Here is an 18,951-nt window from a genome sequence, read left to right on the forward strand (position 1 = left end):
ATTTTCCCCTGAGCTTCCCTCTCCTCAGTCCCCAATCCCTGTGCTTTGGCTCCTAATGACATGGAACCACACAGCAGGGTGACAGGCATCCTGCTCAATTGCACCTTGTTAGTTCTTACATTTTTATTGTGGTAGCTTGATGTTCAACAGCTGGTAGCCGGTGGCGCCCATAAAACGTAATGCGTGAAACGGCTGCCCAGGCCAAAGTAAACTGCCAGAGTCCTCCCTTTTCTAACCTCTGTCTCTCCTCCTTTTCCTCCTCCTCCCTCCTCCCACACCTTTGAAATCCATTCACTAATTTGACAATTAATCAGATGCTACTGTCACATTTTTATATAATTCAACTGTATCCATTTTCACTTGTACCATTATTTATGTTTTCACGTGTTTATGTATCAACTCCCTAACTACAGTGTGAACGCCCATAGTCCCTAAATCTCCTCTCCTCCGTTTGTCTTTCCCATTCCATGTCTCCTCTTCCTTTTTTTCTTCTCCTTTTCTTCTCTCTTGTCTTACATCTCCTTCCCTCATTCTCATGTCCTCTCCTTCCCTTTCTTCCTCTCACTCTCCTCAAACTCTTATTTTAATGCTACTGCTTAATTTACAAATATTATTGGTTCCATTTTAGGACCCAGTCGCCCATCTCCAAAACACACTCCTCACATCACAGCCATCAGGAAGATCTATATTCAGACACGGAAGCAAAAGAAGTTACACTTTGTGGTGGGAGGCTTTGCCTACCTGCTTCCCAAGACTTCTGTGGTCCTCAGGTGCCCCACCCGGAGGTTCCGAAAGCCTCTTATCACCTGGGAGAAAGATGGCCGGCACCTCACCAGCTCTGCCCACATCACGGTTGCCCCTTTTGGCTACCTGAAGATACATCGTCTTAAGCCCTCAGACACAGGCACCTACACCTGCACTGCAGGACCAGCTCAGGAACATTTTGTGATCAAGCTCATTGGGGGCAGCCGTAAGCTTCTGCCCAGACCTTTGGGACTGAGGGGTGAGGAGGAGGCTCCCCCAATGAGGAAGAACAGTCCAAATGAGGCCCTGCGCACCCAGGAGAAGCATCAAAATGGAATTTTTTTCAATGGCAGTAAGGCTGAAAAGCGGGCTCCTGCTGTTGACCCAGGAAGCCGCTATGATGAGATTGTCTCCAGGCTGCTGGAGCAGCGGGGGTGGCCTGCAGAGCTGTTCACCTCTTGGGAGGCCCAGGACTCCACAGAGAGGAACATCTCCTCAGAGGAGGACCAGAATCCAGAGCAAGCCCTCCTCCACTTGCCCTTCACCATGGTAACTGAGCAGCAGCGGCTCGATGACCTCCTCAGGAACATTTCTCAACAGCCTGAGGAGCTTCGAGACTTCTACAGCAAACACTTGGTGGCCCAGCTGGCAAGGGAAATCTTCAGGACGCACCTGGAGCATCAGGACTCAGTCTTCAAGTCCACACAGGGAAGAGTCCACCCTGTGGCCATCCCTCCCCACAAGCATGTGTCTGGATTCAGCAGTTCCCTCCGCATCTCCTCTCCCAGCTCTTCAGGAGAGGTGAGAAGTGGCCAGCCCCACAGGAAGCCAGCGATACTAAGGAAGATCTCAGCTGCCCAGCAGCTCTCGGCCTCTGAGGTAGTCACACACCTTGGGCAGAGTGTAGCTCTTGCCAGTGGGACACTGAGTGTCCTTCTGCATTGCGAAGCCGTGGGAAACCCAAAGCCTACCATCACCTGGGCCAGGAATGGGGAAGAGGTGCAGTACAGTGACAGGTGAGCAGAGTTCTGCTTTTCTGACAAGAAAACAGTGGAGGGTGAGGGGCAGGAGAGCACAGCACTGCCTGGGCTCAGTAGGAACACCTGGGTTTTATTCCTTCCTCTACCACTGATAGACTGCTTGAATTGGAGCCGATGATTTAATTTACTTAAGCCTCAGTTTCCTTTTTTCCAAAACGATGGTAATGCTGCCTACCTTTGCTTTACCCCATGGGACAACAAAGATTAAGGAAATGCTTTCTTTAAAGTGCTTTGAACTTTTTTTTTTTGGTCAGAAAGACATTGTGCAAATCACAGCTATTATTACATTAGTGTTTTAGTACATGGACCATTCAGAAGCTTCAGATCGGTAAGGTGTGTTTCCATGTGTGTGGTCTGATGAAGCCTTCCAGGAATGCTCACACACCTGGCCTCTGCTGTTGACCCGATCCTATGACTAAGCACTGATAAACACTATTATGGCCTGCAAAAAGTCATTGCACCTCCATTGGTCTGTCCATTTGAGTAAAGGAATAGTAATCACTGTCACTCAACCAGTGTCATAAGATCACAGGATTTACAGCTAGATTTAGATTTCCAGCAGTTTACAGTTTACAGCTAGAAGATTCTTAGAGATTTAATGCAACCCTCTCATTTTATAAAAGAGGACACTGAGACCCAGATAAGTTAAATGACCCATCCAAGGTAACACAGGTAGTAGAACTTGGATTTAAGGGACTGAGCACCTGATCTAATCTTTCTTTCTACCACCACCTCCCATTTTCTAGGTAAGGAAAATGAATCAATCCCTAATTGCTGAAGTGCCTTACCACATGTTCCCCCCATAGTACTTAGCAGAGCCAGGGTTTGAATCCACATCATCAGACTTCAGTACTATCTTGTCTAAAGAACTGACACTTTAAAAACCTTTAAAGAGTTTTAATTACATGGATCAAGGGAAGCTACAATGATCAAAAAGAGTACAAGTGCAGTAGTTCATCTCCCTGTCTAACAAGCCTGTGGTTCAGGAGAGACAGAAACAAAATTTATTTTAAAAATAGGAAATGTTCGCATAGAAAAAAACCTGGACTTGTTTGCCAAATCTCAGAATGCTAAGACAAGACATGATGCCTTCTGAAGGTAACAAGTAAGAATATTTGGGCAAATAGGATAAAATAGTTATTAATAAAATTAATCATAAACAGATTCCACCTCATGCTTACTATCTACGTGACCTTCGGCAACTCACTATTGACTGGCAAATAACTCACTCTGTGAACCTTGTTGAGGTTTTTTTTTAATATATAAAATAAGAAGGTTAGACTAGATGGCATCTGAAGCTCCTTCCAGTTCTAAATCTAAGATCCTATGAACTCAGGTAGCTATATTCTCTCCAGAAGGCCAAGGTTAAAATCCATTTATGTCAGGAAGACTCATCTTCATTAATTCAAATCTGGCTTCAGACATTTACTAGCTGTGTAACCCTGGGCAAGTCACTTAACCCTGTTGCCCTCAGTCCCTCATCTGTAAAATGATCTGGAGAAGGAAATAGCAAATCACTCCAGTATTTAAAAAAAAAACAAACAAATGGGGTCACAAAGAGTTGGACACAACTGAAAAATGATTGACAAATATTATTTGGAACAGAGAGCTCTGGCGATCTTTTTGACTTGGCCTCTATATATTATTGCTGCTAACCCTAGCATTTAACCAACCACTTGATTAATTGATTGATTGATTGTTTTAATTCATTGTTATTTAGGAGGGCACAGATAGTCTGCTCCTAGAAGTATATCATAGGGAAATTTAGGAATGGGTATGAGTGAATCAGAGGCTTGGTAGCAATGAGCACTAGGCACCTGAAGTACAGTTTGGGAATGACATTTGAGGGAAAGCCAAGGTTGAGGCTTAAATAGTGGAGTATGTAAACCATATGTCCAATTAGTGGTGACAGTGATACTTAAAAAAACAGTGCCTAACCATAGTTAGGCTTCCCACTTTTGCCTGAATCCAGCTTTAACCAACTCTTTCTACTCTAGATAGTGGGAGAAAGGTGAAAAGTAAACTCTCCCTGCCTTACTGAGTCATGGAATAAAAAGGATCCTATTTCTCTCGACTGGACAGTAAGAAATACGGCTGAAGATCAGCCTACTGGACTGTTTTTCAATCCTGAGTTGGAAAACAATAAAACAACAACAAAAAGTGAGACACACTAAATACATGAAAAGCCCAGAACTGCCATTGATACCACTACATCAGGGAGTAGGGGATACCCTATTTTGTGCTGGATTTCATAGTTTGTCATCATTAGTATGCCTGGTAGTGGTTCCAAAATGCTCATTTATTTTCAAACTGCTTTCACTGAGGAAGCGCTGAAATGCCTATGGTCGTGTTTCAGTTTGGCCTGTTTTTGTTTAGTGTCCAAATCCATCTTCTCTTGGAGTCTCTGGACTTCAGCATCAGCTTTGTCTGTAGAGTTTATAAAAAGTAAAGTAAAAATAACCCAAGGCCTAATCATAAGTGAGATCCTATTTAGGGAAATGACAAAATGATGGGGACCTTGGCTCTTAACCTAGTGGAAGTTTTATGTAAAAGAATTGAGCTTTCTGAGATACTCATGTCAGCAGATATAAGGACCTCCCAACTTCTATAATTTCCCAGGGGAGAAAAATCTGCCCAATTCTCAGAAGTCCCAACATTTCTATTTTAGCTAATAGCTTAGTGTATGGTGCTGGACTTGTAGTCATGTGGATCCAAATCCCATATTTACTAACTGTGTGACTGAAGAAATTAATTTATCTTCTTGGAGTTTTGGTTTCCTTACCTATAAAATGGGCATAATACTATTTGTTGTACCTACCTCATTGGATTGTTATAAGACTCACAAGAGATAATTTATGTATGTAAAGAACTCTGTAAATGTTGAAGTGCTACATTCTTATAGTCTAGTTATGTTGGCATAGGCTGGTTTATCATTGCCCTCACTGGATGCCAAATACACCAGTGTGTATTGGATGAGGGACAGGAAATGAGAGAACATTTGTGAGGGAGGTAACACTTGAGTTCAGCCTTGTAGGGAGAATCTGAATTAATGAAGGGTGTGAGGAGTCTATTTCAGGCATGGGGGATGATGTGAGCAAAGGAACAGAAGCAGAAGGAGGCAAGACAAGAATAAAAGATGGAGAAAAGTTCGGTCTGGCTGAAAGATAGGGCTATAGAGTATGGGAATGGGAATTGAACATTATTCAAATACTAATTATTCAGCTTGTGAATTATCTGGATTTACTATTTCCTCCTTCTCCTTTCATTTGTTGGTCTTTTGAACCTCAATAGGAGAATAAGCAGAACAAATAGGAGAAAAGGTGAAACTGAAGTAAGAATTATGTACTTGTTAATAGTCCTGATGATAGATTTGGTGGAAGAGGAAGTTCTGCCTGCTAGCATGGTATTTCTGGATTATGAATTTCATTTTTCCCTGCTCTGCCTGCCTTCCTGCCTCCCTCCCCCCAAATGCCGCCATTAGCGCTGGAAATTGAGCATTGGCTATATTTTGTACCTACTTGGGCTTGGGTTTTGGAAAAGGACAGACTATTCAAATGTGTGCTGCTAGAGCTGAAGGCAGCAGATAGAGTGGCAGTGAACACACCAAAAGTCTGCTGCCAGAGCTTCTGAATAAATTATAGAGGGGAGGTTAAAACAACTTAGTCTAATCATCTGGTTCAGCCCAAGAAGAAAACAGTCCAGTCTTGAAGTTCTGTTCTATTCTTGGCATAGCTGTCAGAGCTTACAAGGGCATTATGCCCCCAAGGGAAGCACAACCATCTGAATAATAATAATAACAACTATTATTACAAAGTACTTTCTTGACTCCCAGTTGTCCTGTGAGGTAGAGAGCTTAGAATTGGACTTAATTAGTATTAAATTGCAACTCAATAGAACTGTACTTGCTTTCACAGCTGCATTGCTTTGGATTTCACAGGGTTTGTAATTTACTGGTGTTCCCCCACATTGCCACTCCATAATGTCCATCCCTGAGGTTGCCCCTACTCCCAATGGGATGCATTAGACTATGTGCTTTTACAGAGTTATATCAGAATGTCCTTAGGGCCAATTGGCTGGAAAAGTGAAGATAACTTCTCAGGAACCACTTACATCCAAGGAAAAGTTTTATCTATAGAAACATGTCAAGAAAATGCCAAAGGAAAAAAATATATTATTTTCTTGGTAATGGATAGAATTCCATTTTATATTTCCAGTTGTTTTATTGGAGAATAAGTCAATTTAGTGCAACAGAAGTTTAAGCACTTACTAGCTATAAGGTACTGGGCTGAAGCCTGGGGTTAGAAAGAGCAAAAAGGACGCAATTCCTACTTTCAAGGAACTTAGCATTTGGTTGGAAATATGACAAACTTATGCTACCAGGAAGTATGTGATAGGGCAAAAGAGAACCAAGCAAAGCTCTAGGAAAAGTTAAATGGGGGACAGAACACTTAATATAAGTAATATGTCCCCTTTGCCAGCATCATACTATAAAGTTGTACCCACCCTCCAACCCCTGACACAACTCTCCCCAGAAATGCCCCAGTGGAAGAATATCTTTACAACATTGTCATAAGGAGGCAGAAGGAAGGGGAGGAGAGAGGGGTTTTTTAGTTTGTTTTAGAGCCATACTCCCATCTCCCTTGTTTTTCATGTTATAGAATACTGTCTCAAGTGTGGGGGAGATGGGTCTCTGTCTGCCATTACCACACTTTTAAGAAATCCTTAGTCTCCATGGAACTAAGCTTGGAAAGCAATTGCTTATAGTTGTCTCCCACCTTTCCCATGCAAGAGTGACCTTGGAAGAGATGCCTTTATTGGTTTACTTTTGTTTTACGGGATTCCCTGTCAAAAAAGGGAGTGGGGGAGATGAGGCAGTTCTGGATTAAACATAAATTAGTACTGAATACTTCAGATGAACAATTATGCTTCTATTTCAGGAGGCTTTTATTTTTATTTGGATATACCTATTTTAGTGAATGCTTCCTCCAATATCACCAGTTCTGAAGAGTCGTGTGTGTGTGTGTGTGTGTGTGTGTGTGTGTATTTAGAAAAAGACTTCCCATCAATGACCTATCCCAAGGAAAAAACTACACTATACTTTTGCTTGGTTTAATGGTTATTATCCATTCCTTCACATATACAGCAAACATTTATTAAGTGCCTACTGTTTACAGTGGATTCAGCTGGATGTTATATGAGAACACTGAAAATCTACCATGTTGCTCTATTTTTTATGGTATTCTCCCCTTTAGCCAGAATCCAGGTGAACACACAAAAGCACACATTTGGATCTGATATCACATTATCCAAAGCCCCAGCTGATAAATTCAGATTTAAAGGAGCCTTATTGGTTATCTAGGCCAACCTGTTCATTTTATGAATGAGGGAGCTAGAGATCAGAGAAGTTACTTAACCTCTGCCCAAGGCGGTACAGGCAGTGAGTGCTGAACCTTTGATTGAGTCCCATTTTTTCAGGCTCCAAATCTGTCATTTTTTCCCACTGTACCATTTGCCTCCTTCCTTAACACTAATGCCTCCCATATCAAGTACTAAGACAACAAATAACACAAATCAGCGTGTCTTTGTTGAGACTACATTTGAACCACTGTCAGAGTTACCATCATCTAGGAAATGACTAAGTATCTAGTTGTACACGTTTTATAAGGGAAGAATGGTACAGTGGATATCTGTCTCAAGGTCACAGCGATCCACGGTCACATTCTACCTTCAACACATACTAGCTCTGTGACCACAGGAAGTCACTTAATCCCCCAGTGCTCCATTGGGGTAGAAAAATTACTGATCTTCATTAGTTAAGATCAATGCCTTGTATAACTAGTACATGTGACCTTTAGGACTGGGGATAAGTGGCAGAATATGTAAGAGAGAAGGGTTTATAAACCCAGAAGTAGATGGCAGGGGTGTAGTCATGTAAGCTAGGGGGTTCAGAGCTTCTGGAGCTCCCATTTTAACCAATTATTCTTATGAACTAGGCACCAAGCACAATTTGTTTCTACCTCTTGAAAGAATGCACTAAACTTCTTTCAAAGCCTGCCTTTATGGCAGGCTCACAACCTTCCTGATAAATGCTTTTCCCATCAGTAGCTCTGCTTGGCTTCAAATCCTTGAAACACCTTGCTCCCTCACCAGCTACCCCCTTCTTCCTCACCTCTTCATCTTCCTTTTGTGTGTTGTCTTTCCCCATTAAATTCTCCATTCCTTAAGGTCAAGGACTATCTCTTTTTCTTATTTCTATCCTCAGAGCTTGGCTCTGTGCCTGACACATTAGTAGGCACTTAATAAATGTTTACTGAATTGAACTGAAAATTTGTACTTTCAATGCCTCCTTTGTTTTGGCACCTTAGAGCAAAGCCCCGGTTAGACCTCTGATTGAGGTGACCGAGTCTGCCATTCAGGGGACTTTATACTGATGAAATCACAGGTGGAGGAGAAATGTAGGAGACCTAGATGACTTTTATTCTTTTTTATTCTGGACTTAAACATCAAATAAAATGAGCATTTCATATATAAAGCAAAACATAAAAAAGATTCCACGTGTAGCCACAAATTGGCACCACGTACAACTTGTTTTTTCCTCCAAGTATACAACAAATTCAAGATGTAATTTTCAAAGCTGTGCCACTTGTCTGTTTCCTCGTGACCATAATTCTGTACTCTTCTGTGAATTTGTGAAATGTTTCAATGACCTGATTTTCTTTTTTTCTTTTTTCCATTTATCTAACCCTATCAATTTCCCCTCCTCATTCAACTCCCACCACCCCTCCATTGAAAGAAAAACAAAACATTTGTATCATATATACATAGCCAAGAAAAAGAAATCCCTACATTCACCATGTCTAAAAATATATGTTCCTTTTGAACCTTGAGTTCATCACCTCACTTTCAAGAGGTAGATAACATGTTTCTTCACTAGTCCTTTGGAATTGTAGTTGGTTATTACATTATCAGAGTTCTTATGTCTTTGTAGGTGTTTTCCTTTACAATACTGCTGTTATTGTATGATATATTCTTTGTGTTCTACTCACTGTACCATGCATCAGTTCATATAAGTCTTCCCAAGTTTGTCCCAGGTGATTTCTTAAAGGATATGATGGAAAAGTACCTAGAAAATAAATTTTATTAAGAATCAGCAGCTTAAATCCAGGCAAAAAGACATGCTTCATTGCTGGCAATCTTTGAGGGGATTTCTGCTCTAGTATGTATGAGTAGTTCTATATATTCAAGATACTGATACTTGAAAAAGAAAGTTTTGGATGAGATTCCTCACTGATGGCAAAACAGTATATGAATATGAATGGAAAACAGGCTTCAGATCAAGCTATAAAGTGGCCATACATGGAAACTTCTCAGGATGGAAGGGAGTGTCCAATGGGAAATGCCTAGAGGGTTGGTTTTTTAACTACACTTGCCAGTGATGTTGCATGGGAAAGTCATAAGCAAATGCAAAAAGATTTCCAAGTTTCATGATAAAATTAACACCTGCTTCAAAATCATGTTACTTGTTTGGAGCTATAGAAGCATATGTAAAGGAGACAAATTTATTTCACAGTTGAGAATATAAAATTATAGAATCATGGAATCCCAGTGTTGGAAGGAACCTGAGAGGTCAATTAGTCCAACCCATCTCTGAACAGGAGTTTCCTTAGATAGAGACAGAAAAAAGAATTATTCTCATGACTAGAAAAAGAACAGGCTTGGGGGTCAGGAATCCTAGATTCAGATTTTTCCATGAATCAGTGGACAAGTGATTTCACCTTGGTAAACCTTAGTCTTATCATCTGTAAAATGGGACCGTTGGACCACATGATCTCTAAGGTTGCCTCAGGCTTTAAATCCTGTGATTTCCTGCAACAATTCAGTAAGTGAACTGGACAGGATGAAAGGGGCTTGTCATTAAAGAAGGGATCTCTGAAATTAGCAGGGTTTTTTCAACACCTTCAATAATGAGGTAGCATCAGAGAGAAGGTACACAAAAAACAGCAGAGTTATGGTTTCACACAGAACACAATGTCAGTCACTATTCCATGGGTAACTCATCAGGATCTTGAAGAAAGATTTTTAAGCCATTCATTATGTCTTACTGTCAAAAAGGGCCCTATATGACTATACTACAGAAGATCTTGATAAAGGGGCCAATACTTTTAATAGTAGCAGATGGGACAAATGAAAAAGGTAAGCGCTGAAAGGTAAATAGGAAAGCCAGGCTAAACTATTTTAGGCAAAGGGCAATAATGTGGGTTGATTTGGCAGTGGACACTGATGAAGCCATGTGTAGTAATGAATTCAAGATCTAACTAGATGTATTTTTGGAGCAAAGGGAGCCAAGAAGGCGTATATGTGTGTGTGTGTGTGTGTGTGTGTGTGTGTGTGTGTATGTATATATGTGCGTATGTATGCGTGTATGTATATATGTGTATATGTATGTATATGTGTGTGTGTATACATATTTAAGCCTGAAGACAGGATTAAGACAAATTTAAAAGACTGAAGAATGCAGGGTTGGATGGTGTCCTCCCATTCCCAAAATTTCTCCTTTTCTTAGACCTGGAACAGTTCTGAAGCATGGGGTGTTAAGTAACTTTTAGTCTGGCAATTGCATTTAAAGTAGCAAAGGTTAAACTAAAGACAAGTTTCCCAAGCTTCCGGGTGATGTGAAACTCTTCAGAAGCCTCAACATCTGCTCTAAGAAACCTCCACACAAACCCCCAGCCTGCATGCCTTTGAGCTACTGCATTTTTTGGTCTCAGAAAAAACATTCTTGCTCCTGGAGGAGGGCGTCTCAAAGCACTTTTTCCTCCGTTAGCACCAAGAGACTGAAAACAAAACGTTCTGGTTAGTGACTGAGCATTTCTTTCCATAAGTAGCTACAAGCCTTGCCCCAAGACAAAGGCCACTCAAAGAAAGCTAAACTCTACACATCCCTATTGGCATCAATGGGTGGCCCAGACCAAGTCGGGTTTGAGAGAAAAACCATTCCCTGATGCTTGTGAATTGCTGAAGCAAAAGCATTTTTTTTGTTTTTATTAGGGAAGGATAATGCCACATAAACTCCATGAATGAATGAAAAAGCATTTATTCGGGCAGCTAGGTGGCTCAGTGGATAGAGCACCGGGCCTGGAATCAAGAGGACCTGAGTTCAAATGTGAGCTCAGACCCTTAACTGTGTACCTGGGCAGGTCACTTAACCCTGTTTGCTGAGGGGGGTGGGGGGGGGATGGGGGATGGGGGGGGAGGGGGGGAGGGAGAGAGGGGGAGAGGAGGCGCATTTACTTTGTGTAAGCCACAATGTTAGATTCTGGGGATAAAAATAGAAAAGCCAAGTCAGATCTTGCTCTCAAGGAGCTCACATTCTAACAGGAAAGGTAACATTTACAGGTGTCAACTATGAGTTAGATGGAAAGACCCTACAGCCCTTAGGTGCAGTGGCAAAGCAGATGGTAATGCATCTTCTTTAATATACTTTTTACTGATAATTCTATCTGTTTCTGGTTGCGCCAAGGACTTGGTATCAAGAACTTTCCTTTCAAAGTCTCCAGTATCTGTAGCTGTTGAGGAAACAAGGGCTATAGCACGTGTAGAAGCATTTTGTTTTAAGATGTTGCTTCCTGGGGTGATAGCTATGGAGGTTGGACAGGAATAAGGGCTGGTGGTCCCAGGGTTCTTGTGCTCACCTGGCTGACAATGGTAGTTAGTCAACATTTGCTTTGGATGGTGGCAACAAAATTGGCCCCCTTCTTCAGAGGGATCGCTCCCCTCATGATGGCTGCAGAGACTGGATTAGGATGAGCAGTAATCCTGGGGCACGGTTCTTCGGACTCTTTGGTTCAGGGTCCTGGAACATCTCAGGGTCTAAGGAGACTGAGTAGTTGAGATGGTGGCAATTGTTTGACTTGCCCAGCACATGTTGCCTCTTCTCTCTCCACAGGGTTCTTTGCTGCTTCAACTCTCTTCATCATCACTGACCAGACTTTAGTGGGTCCTCTTTGCTCAGTTTCCCTTAAATTTTATCATTAGAATAAAATCTCATCTTCTAGCTCTTTTCTTTGTGATTCACACACTCACACAGTTTTGCCCCCCCCCATTACTTGGTTATGTTAAATCTTTAATGGAAAAAAAAATAATTGCCTATATTACAGGATGATCTAAGTTAAGAATAGAGTAAGGAAAAAAAGAATAAGAATAAGAATACCCAGACTGGCTACACCACAAAATTGTTTCAAAGGAAGTAATTTGCAAACATTGCAGTGGGTAGCTAGGTGGTGTAGTGAATAGAGTGCTGGGCCTGGAGTCAAGAAGAGTCCCCTTCCTGAGTTCAAATCTGGCCTAAGACACTTACTAGCTTTGTGACCCTAGACAAATCACTTAGCCCTATTAGCCTCAGTTTCTTCATCTGTAAAATGAGCTGGAGAAGGAAATGGCAAACCACTCCGGTATCTTTGCCCAGAAAAACCCAGAGAGATTGATCCACAGGGACGTGAAGAGTTGGACAGCAACAACATGCCTTGTTCATCTCTGGTTTTCCCCTGGCACCGAGCAGGCTACTCTTAATGAAGTAAACTCATTTATCCTTCCCCTTCTTACTACTCACACAGCTACTAATTCAGGCCCTCTTTACTCCTAATCTGGACTATCACAGCGATCTCCAAAAAGGTCTCCTCTGCTGTCTCTCCCCTCTCCAATGCATCTTCCATACAGCTAGCAGAATGATTTTCCTTAAGCACAGGTCTTACCATGTCACTCTCCTCCTCAATAAACTTTTGCTGATCCCTACTGCCACTGGAACAAAATATTAAATCCTCTGGCTTTTGAAATCCTTCAAAACCTCCACCCTCCAAAAAATTAAAAATTAAGTTACAAAAATTTTTGAAATTTAAATTTTTTTTAATAAAATAGAGTTAAATATTAAATTTTTTAAAAACCTGGTCCCAACCTTCCTGTCAAATTTCACACTGAATTGCTCTTCTTCCTACGCTGCAAGGTGCAGACAAACTGGTCTTCTGGTTGTTCCTTGTACAGGATGCTCTTCCATCTCTCTGTCTTTGCACTGGCTACTCGCCCAAAGCCTAGAATGCACTCCCTTCCTCACCTTCATCTTGTAGAATTCCTCATTTCCTTCTCAACTCAACATAAGTTCTACCATGTATGTGAAGCTTTTCCTGATCCTTAAACTACCTCGTATTCATTTTGCATTTATTCTTGATATTCTTAAAACATGTTCATATTATCTCCCCCCAATGAAATCTAAGCTATGTGGGGACAGTCTTCGTTTTGTCTCTATCTGCTCAGAACTTCGCACAGGGCCCAGGACATCATAGGTGCTTAATGAATGCTTATGGATGCATAGTAAATGCAATAGACATTTTAGATGAGCAAACACTGTCAGTTTGGCTCAATGGAAAGAATAATTTGCCAGCAACTAGACCTGTCCAAATGTGGAACAAGCTACCTCAGACTTAATGAGTTTTCCTTCACCCGAGATGTGTCAAAAGAGTGAATGAAGCTTAGATGAAATCATAGTGAAATTACCTTCCTCTATCTATCTTGTGTGTACCTACTTGTCTGTGTGTCGTCTCCCTCCCTCCTCCACCCCCACTCTAGACCGCCAGAGCAGGAGGCTCATAGGAACAGAAACTGTAGTAATATAAGTTGTGAAAGCAAGAGCTAAAGGGTCTAGGGAGTAGATTAGACTGGAGTGATATGGTAAAGGAAATTATGGTGGGAAGGACGAGGAGAGGGAAGGGGGGAAGGGAGAGGGAGACAGACAGACAGCCACACCCAAGGCCTGCTCTAGGATAGAGTTTGAAGGGCTCTGGACTTGGAAGTCAAAGCCGAGTGCTAACTTTACCACTTACAGCCTCTCTGTACCTCAGTGTCCTCATCTGCAAAGTGGGGATAGTAAGGCTAGCGTTACCTGACAGAGTTGTGAGGAAAGTGAAATAAGACATTGTGGAAAAGTGAATTATTACCACACCTTCTTTCCAATAAGAAAGTAGTATATACATACAAGCTATATTATCATTTTATAAATACTTAACCCATGAGAGATCCAAGCAGATCAGAGATGTGATCTATTCCTTCCTCTATTTCCCAGCACTTTATGAGTTCCTTTCATTTACTTGTCACATTTACTTATCACTCCATGGACAGAGTCTGTGGGGTCATGAAGAGTCAGACGTGATTGAACAACCAAACAGCAATGATGGTGTAGTGTGGGTAGAGGACCATCTTTGGAGTCAGGATTTCATATTCAAGACCTGCCCCTCACACATGCTAGCTATGTGACCCTGGACAAGTCACTGAACTCCTCGTTGCATCCTTTGCTTCCTCTGAGACCATAACTTAGATTAACTGTCTATGACAGGGAGAGTATTGATAATAATTATCATCATCTAGCATTTATATGGCGGCACCATGTGCTAAGCACTTAACAAATATTAGCTCATTGGATCCTCACAACAACCCTGAAAAGTGGGTGCTATTTTTATCCCCATTTTACAAGTGAGGAAACTGAGGCAGCCAGTAATTAAATGACTTTCCCAGGGTGACACAGCTAGTAAGTGTCTGAGTCCAGTTTTGAACTCAGGTCTTTGAACTCCAGGCACAGTGCTCTATCTACTGCACCACCAGCTGCCTCAGATCCCAAGATTTGACCTGCATATGTCTACAGGAGCTTTTTTTGTTCTTATCTACCTCCACACACCTTATTTGGGGAAGAATAACATTTGTGTGGACTGAAGAAATGAACTGGATTCTTTTTCCCTTCTTACTAATGCTTGGATCCTTGAGGACTCATGTTATCACAGGGAATATAGCCATGCTTTATCCAGACTTGGTATCTTCACCCTCCTCACCATCTAGCATGGTAGGCATGTGACAAATGTCTTGTGAATATTGAATGAAAAGCTGGGTTCTATAAGGTCAGACATGGACAATGTTAATGCTACCCTACTCTATTTTCTAGTTGAATATACTTCCAAAGAGATCGCACATATAACACTGAAACTTTAGCCCCGTATATTAAACTGAAACAAACATAATGGAATATCCATTGTTTGCATTGCATGTTGGCAGACTCTACTTCTCAATGTCTTGCTCCCACCCCTTGTCCCATCTTCCATCCCTCTCCTCCTCTGATTTCATAAATTCCATCACAAAACCCTACAAAATCTTTCTGGTTTTGCTTGGAAAGCAATGTAGTCTTTCTGTGCCTATGCATCTAAAGTAGAAATATATCAGGTTTGTAACCAAAATATCAACTGAGCGCTGAACTACCAATAAATTTAAATCCTGCCTTGTAGGAACTGTATTAAGGGCACAGAAATGACCAATAATAAATAGAAAATTTTGTTTCTGGACTTTTCTCTCCCTGCAGATGGTACTGAAAGATTAAAGTAACCATCCACCTCAACACCCTTCCTTTTCTTTTGTTTCCTGAATATCCTTGAGTGTGAAATCTCAGGGAAACTACAATTCAGCTGGTGCCCTCCAAAATTGTGATTTTTCACTGTAGCAAAATTGTTCTCTTAGGTCTTGACGCGAACAAATAATTTTGCTATCCTCTTTTTGATTGGGGATAACATTTCCTATGTTTTTGTCCCATTGTTTTGGCCCTAGTTAGGGTTTTCTTAACAGAAGTGCTGGAATGTTTTGCCATTTCCTTCTGCAGTTCATTTTACAGATGAGAAAACCGAGGCAAAGAGGATTAAGTGACTTGCCCAGGGTCACAGAGATAGTAAATGTCTGAGGACAGATTTGTACTCAGATTTTCCTGACTTCAGGTCCAGTGCTCTGTCCACTTTGCCACTTAGCTGCTGAATAATTTCATATATAGCTACCACCAGAGTCAAATACCTGAATAGATTTTGGGGAAAAGAAATAATAGATTTAAAGAGGTAGAGTTCTGAGGCACACCTGTGCTTTAATCCAATTAAATAACTGTTTATTAAGTGCCTTTTGTATTCAAACAATGGATCAGACACTGAGAACATAAGGACAAAAATGAAAAAAAGGTGCCTATTTTCAAGAATCTTACATTCTGCTAGGGAATAAAACGTAAATAAATAAATGAATGAATACAAGATAATGTGAAGATAGAGAAAAGCACTAACAATGAAGATTTCACAAAAGACTTTGAGAAGAAGTGTCTAAACTAATCCTTGAAAGAAGAATATAAGATGAAGAGGTGAGGAAAGCCTGAGCTAGTTGTGTGCATAGAGAGAAGAAAATGGGTGGGAAAGGTGATATGGAGGAGGTAGAACTGACAACTTTGCAGTTGATTGGAGGTGGGATTCATATAACTGTTGGTCACAAGGAACAAGAAAAGAAGGATTTAATCCTCTGGTGGTCCTAAAAGGAACCCCTGTCCTAGTGTAAGGCACCACAGTAAGGTAGAAAGAACACTAGATCTGCAACCAACAATCCTCGGTTCTAATTTGGATTCTACCCATGAAGTATTGGTGGAAAAGTATTGGACTTCTAATATAGGGGATGTGGGCTTGAATGATATTCCTGATACCTCTAAGCTGTGTGACCATGGGAAAGTCATATAATCTGTCTAAAATTTGTTTTATTCATCTGTAAAATGGGAATAACAGTACTTACACCACCTACTGCAGTGTTGTAAGAAAAGTGCTCTGTAAATTGCATAAAAGTCACAAATTATGTGTGATCATTTATATTATAAATGTACAACATATGCATATACATATTATATAATTACATGTGCATAAGTTATTGCCATTATCATCATTATTAGTTATATAACAAGGGCAAGTTACTTCAACCTTCTGGGGTTCCATTTCCTTAGCTATATAATATGCCTGGTGATAACCTATCTCTCTGAGTCTATTCTAATGTGATAATGCTTTGTATTTATTCTCTAAATCATCACAAAGACTATAATTCAAAGAAGATAAATAATAGAGATGTGGTTAGGGACTAGACCTGTGATTTCTTTCATATTGGGAACTCCAATTAAAGAAATTCCTTCTATTAATGTAGATTGGCACTTCTCTGGAATGTATAGTCAAAGGGTGTCATAGCCAAATAGGAGCTGACATGACTTGCCCAGGGTTACAGAGCCAGAATGGGTCAGAGGTCTTCCTAGCTCTGAGATCTCCTCTCTAATCACCTTTACCCCAAAGGGCTGAATGAGGAGGAACATGTTACAGGAAGACAGATTAAGACTATGAAATAATAAAAACTTGCTAATTTGGGGTCTTCAAAAGTAGAAAGGGCTTCCTCAGAATGTTGTGTTTCTTATCATTCACCATCATAAGTGGAGGCTAGAGTGGAGATGGCATAGAGGGAATTCCCACTCAGTTATGGGTAACCTGGATTAAACAAAGTGACCTCTAAACCTCCTTCCAGTGGAGATTTCATGATATCATCAACAAGTTCTATCGACACCACAGAATGTATAACCAAATTACAACTATTAACAATATTCAGGTCTATTTCTTTTGAGCTGTGACAAGTTCTAGGGCCTTTTTCCTCTTCATCCCATTGGCTGCCACACTTACCCCTCATGCAGGGTCATATCTTTAGAGCTGTAAAAGACTTCAGCCATTTGCTTCAACCCCATCAGGCCTCCCCATGTGTAATATAACCCCTATTTTTCATTGTGATCCATTGGAATTCTTAGCTGGGTTTTCCAGCTAAGAATTGTAATATTTCAAGTTATAAAGTTAGGTGCCAAATAGGCATTCGATACCAATAACTGAACAATCTGGAAACCTCAAGAATATGTGATCCTTATGTACTTAGGAATCACAGAAGAAACCCTGAGTAATTTTGCTTATAAAAGAATTGCTTTGCAGTTATAAACAAATATAAATTGACTATACTACTAAATGAACAAGAAATATAAGTAAAGCTAACTTACAAAAATAATAAACTGCTATTAATATAAATGTGTTTATTTCATTTTAGTTCAGAGATGTAATTTCTCCATCTTGGACTACTCAGTCAAAAGAGGTATTGACTTTCCTCACAGAGATCCTAATTGTCATTCTTTTGACAGAGTTTTAATGGTTTCTACAGTGTTGGCTATTCTTGTCTATTATTGTTAGGCAGCTTTAAATTAACTGAATCAGAGGTGTGCTTTTTCTGGTAAAAATGACTCATGCAGATTCCTCTCTCCCTTACTCCTCTCTCTCTCTCTCTCTCTCTCTCTCTCTCTCTCTCTCTCTCTTCCCCCCTCCCTCCCCTTCTCTCTCCCCCCTTCCTTTGAGCTAAGGGTTCCATAAAAATTATCAGCACCAGAACATATTTAATAGGGCACCTCCCTTCAGTCCTCAAAGACCTCCTGTTTTAGTTTAGGGCAGTTGTGATACATACAGATACAGAGCATAGGCATATAGCTTTAGAGAAATCATTTCTCTCAGAGGCCATCTAGCCTAATCCCCTCATTTTATAGGTGAAGAAACTGAGTCCAAGGGAAATGAAATGATTTGCCCAGTCATAAAAACAGTAAGCATAAAGAGGCAAGATTTGAATCCAGATCCTTTGACTCCAATGTCAGCATTTTTCTCACTGTAGTGTTATGCTTCCTAGTGAAACCATGTCAGTTATTTTTTCTAGATTTTTTTGCAGCCATCAGCCCTATAGGATATGCACAGTGTGCTGAGGCATGATTAATGATGAATTCTTACTGGGTAACCACCAAATTGCCAAGGCAGACAAGGACCCTGTGTTTTTTTAGGGCCCTGCCATAATCACAACAGCAGAAGTGTAAGAAATCCTTGGTTTCCCCATTTCAACAAGATAGGTCTGTCTCTGTTATTAAAATTGGCTCACTGTAGCCAAGAATGCCAACAAAGAAAGCCAGAGACCTGACTGGGCCTGCATTTTTTTTCTATCGCTTTCAGAATTCTTCTGCAACCAGATGATTCCTTACAGATCCTAGCGCCTGTTGAAGCTGATGTGGGTTTCTACACTTGCAATGCCACCAACTCCCTGGGATCCGACTCTGTCTCCATTGCTGTCACTTTAGCAGGTAATTCAAAGATCTTTGTCAATGTATATACCAAGCATGGAAAAGTCTAGAGGGTGACAGTTCATCACCCTTCATACCTTCATTGCTTATCTCTGTCTCTTGTCCCTGTCTCTGTCTCTCTTTCAGTTGTCAACCAAAATTTATCATTTT

The 18,951-nt window shown here is 40.8% G+C and overlaps 1 protein-coding gene across 2 annotated transcripts in view; it reads left to right on the forward strand.

Moving 5' to 3' along the window:
• ADAMTSL1 (ADAMTS like 1) overlaps positions 1-18,951 on the forward strand; it is a 1,070,304-nt gene that overhangs the window by 975,967 nt on the left and 75,386 nt on the right. For both annotated transcript variants that reach the window (XM_043978110.1, XM_043978111.1), the window contains 2 exons: positions 629-1,760; positions 18,674-18,801. In XM_043978110.1, the coding sequence (XP_043834045.1) occupies positions 629-1,760; positions 18,674-18,801 (1,260 nt within the window). The remainder of the gene's footprint in view (positions 1-628; positions 1,761-18,673; positions 18,802-18,951) is intronic.

The sequence above is a fragment of the Dromiciops gliroides genome, chromosome 1 (genome assembly GCF_019393635.1).
Source record: "Dromiciops gliroides isolate mDroGli1 chromosome 1, mDroGli1.pri, whole genome shotgun sequence".
Classification (NCBI taxonomy): domain Eukaryota; kingdom Metazoa; phylum Chordata; class Mammalia; order Microbiotheria; family Microbiotheriidae; genus Dromiciops; species Dromiciops gliroides.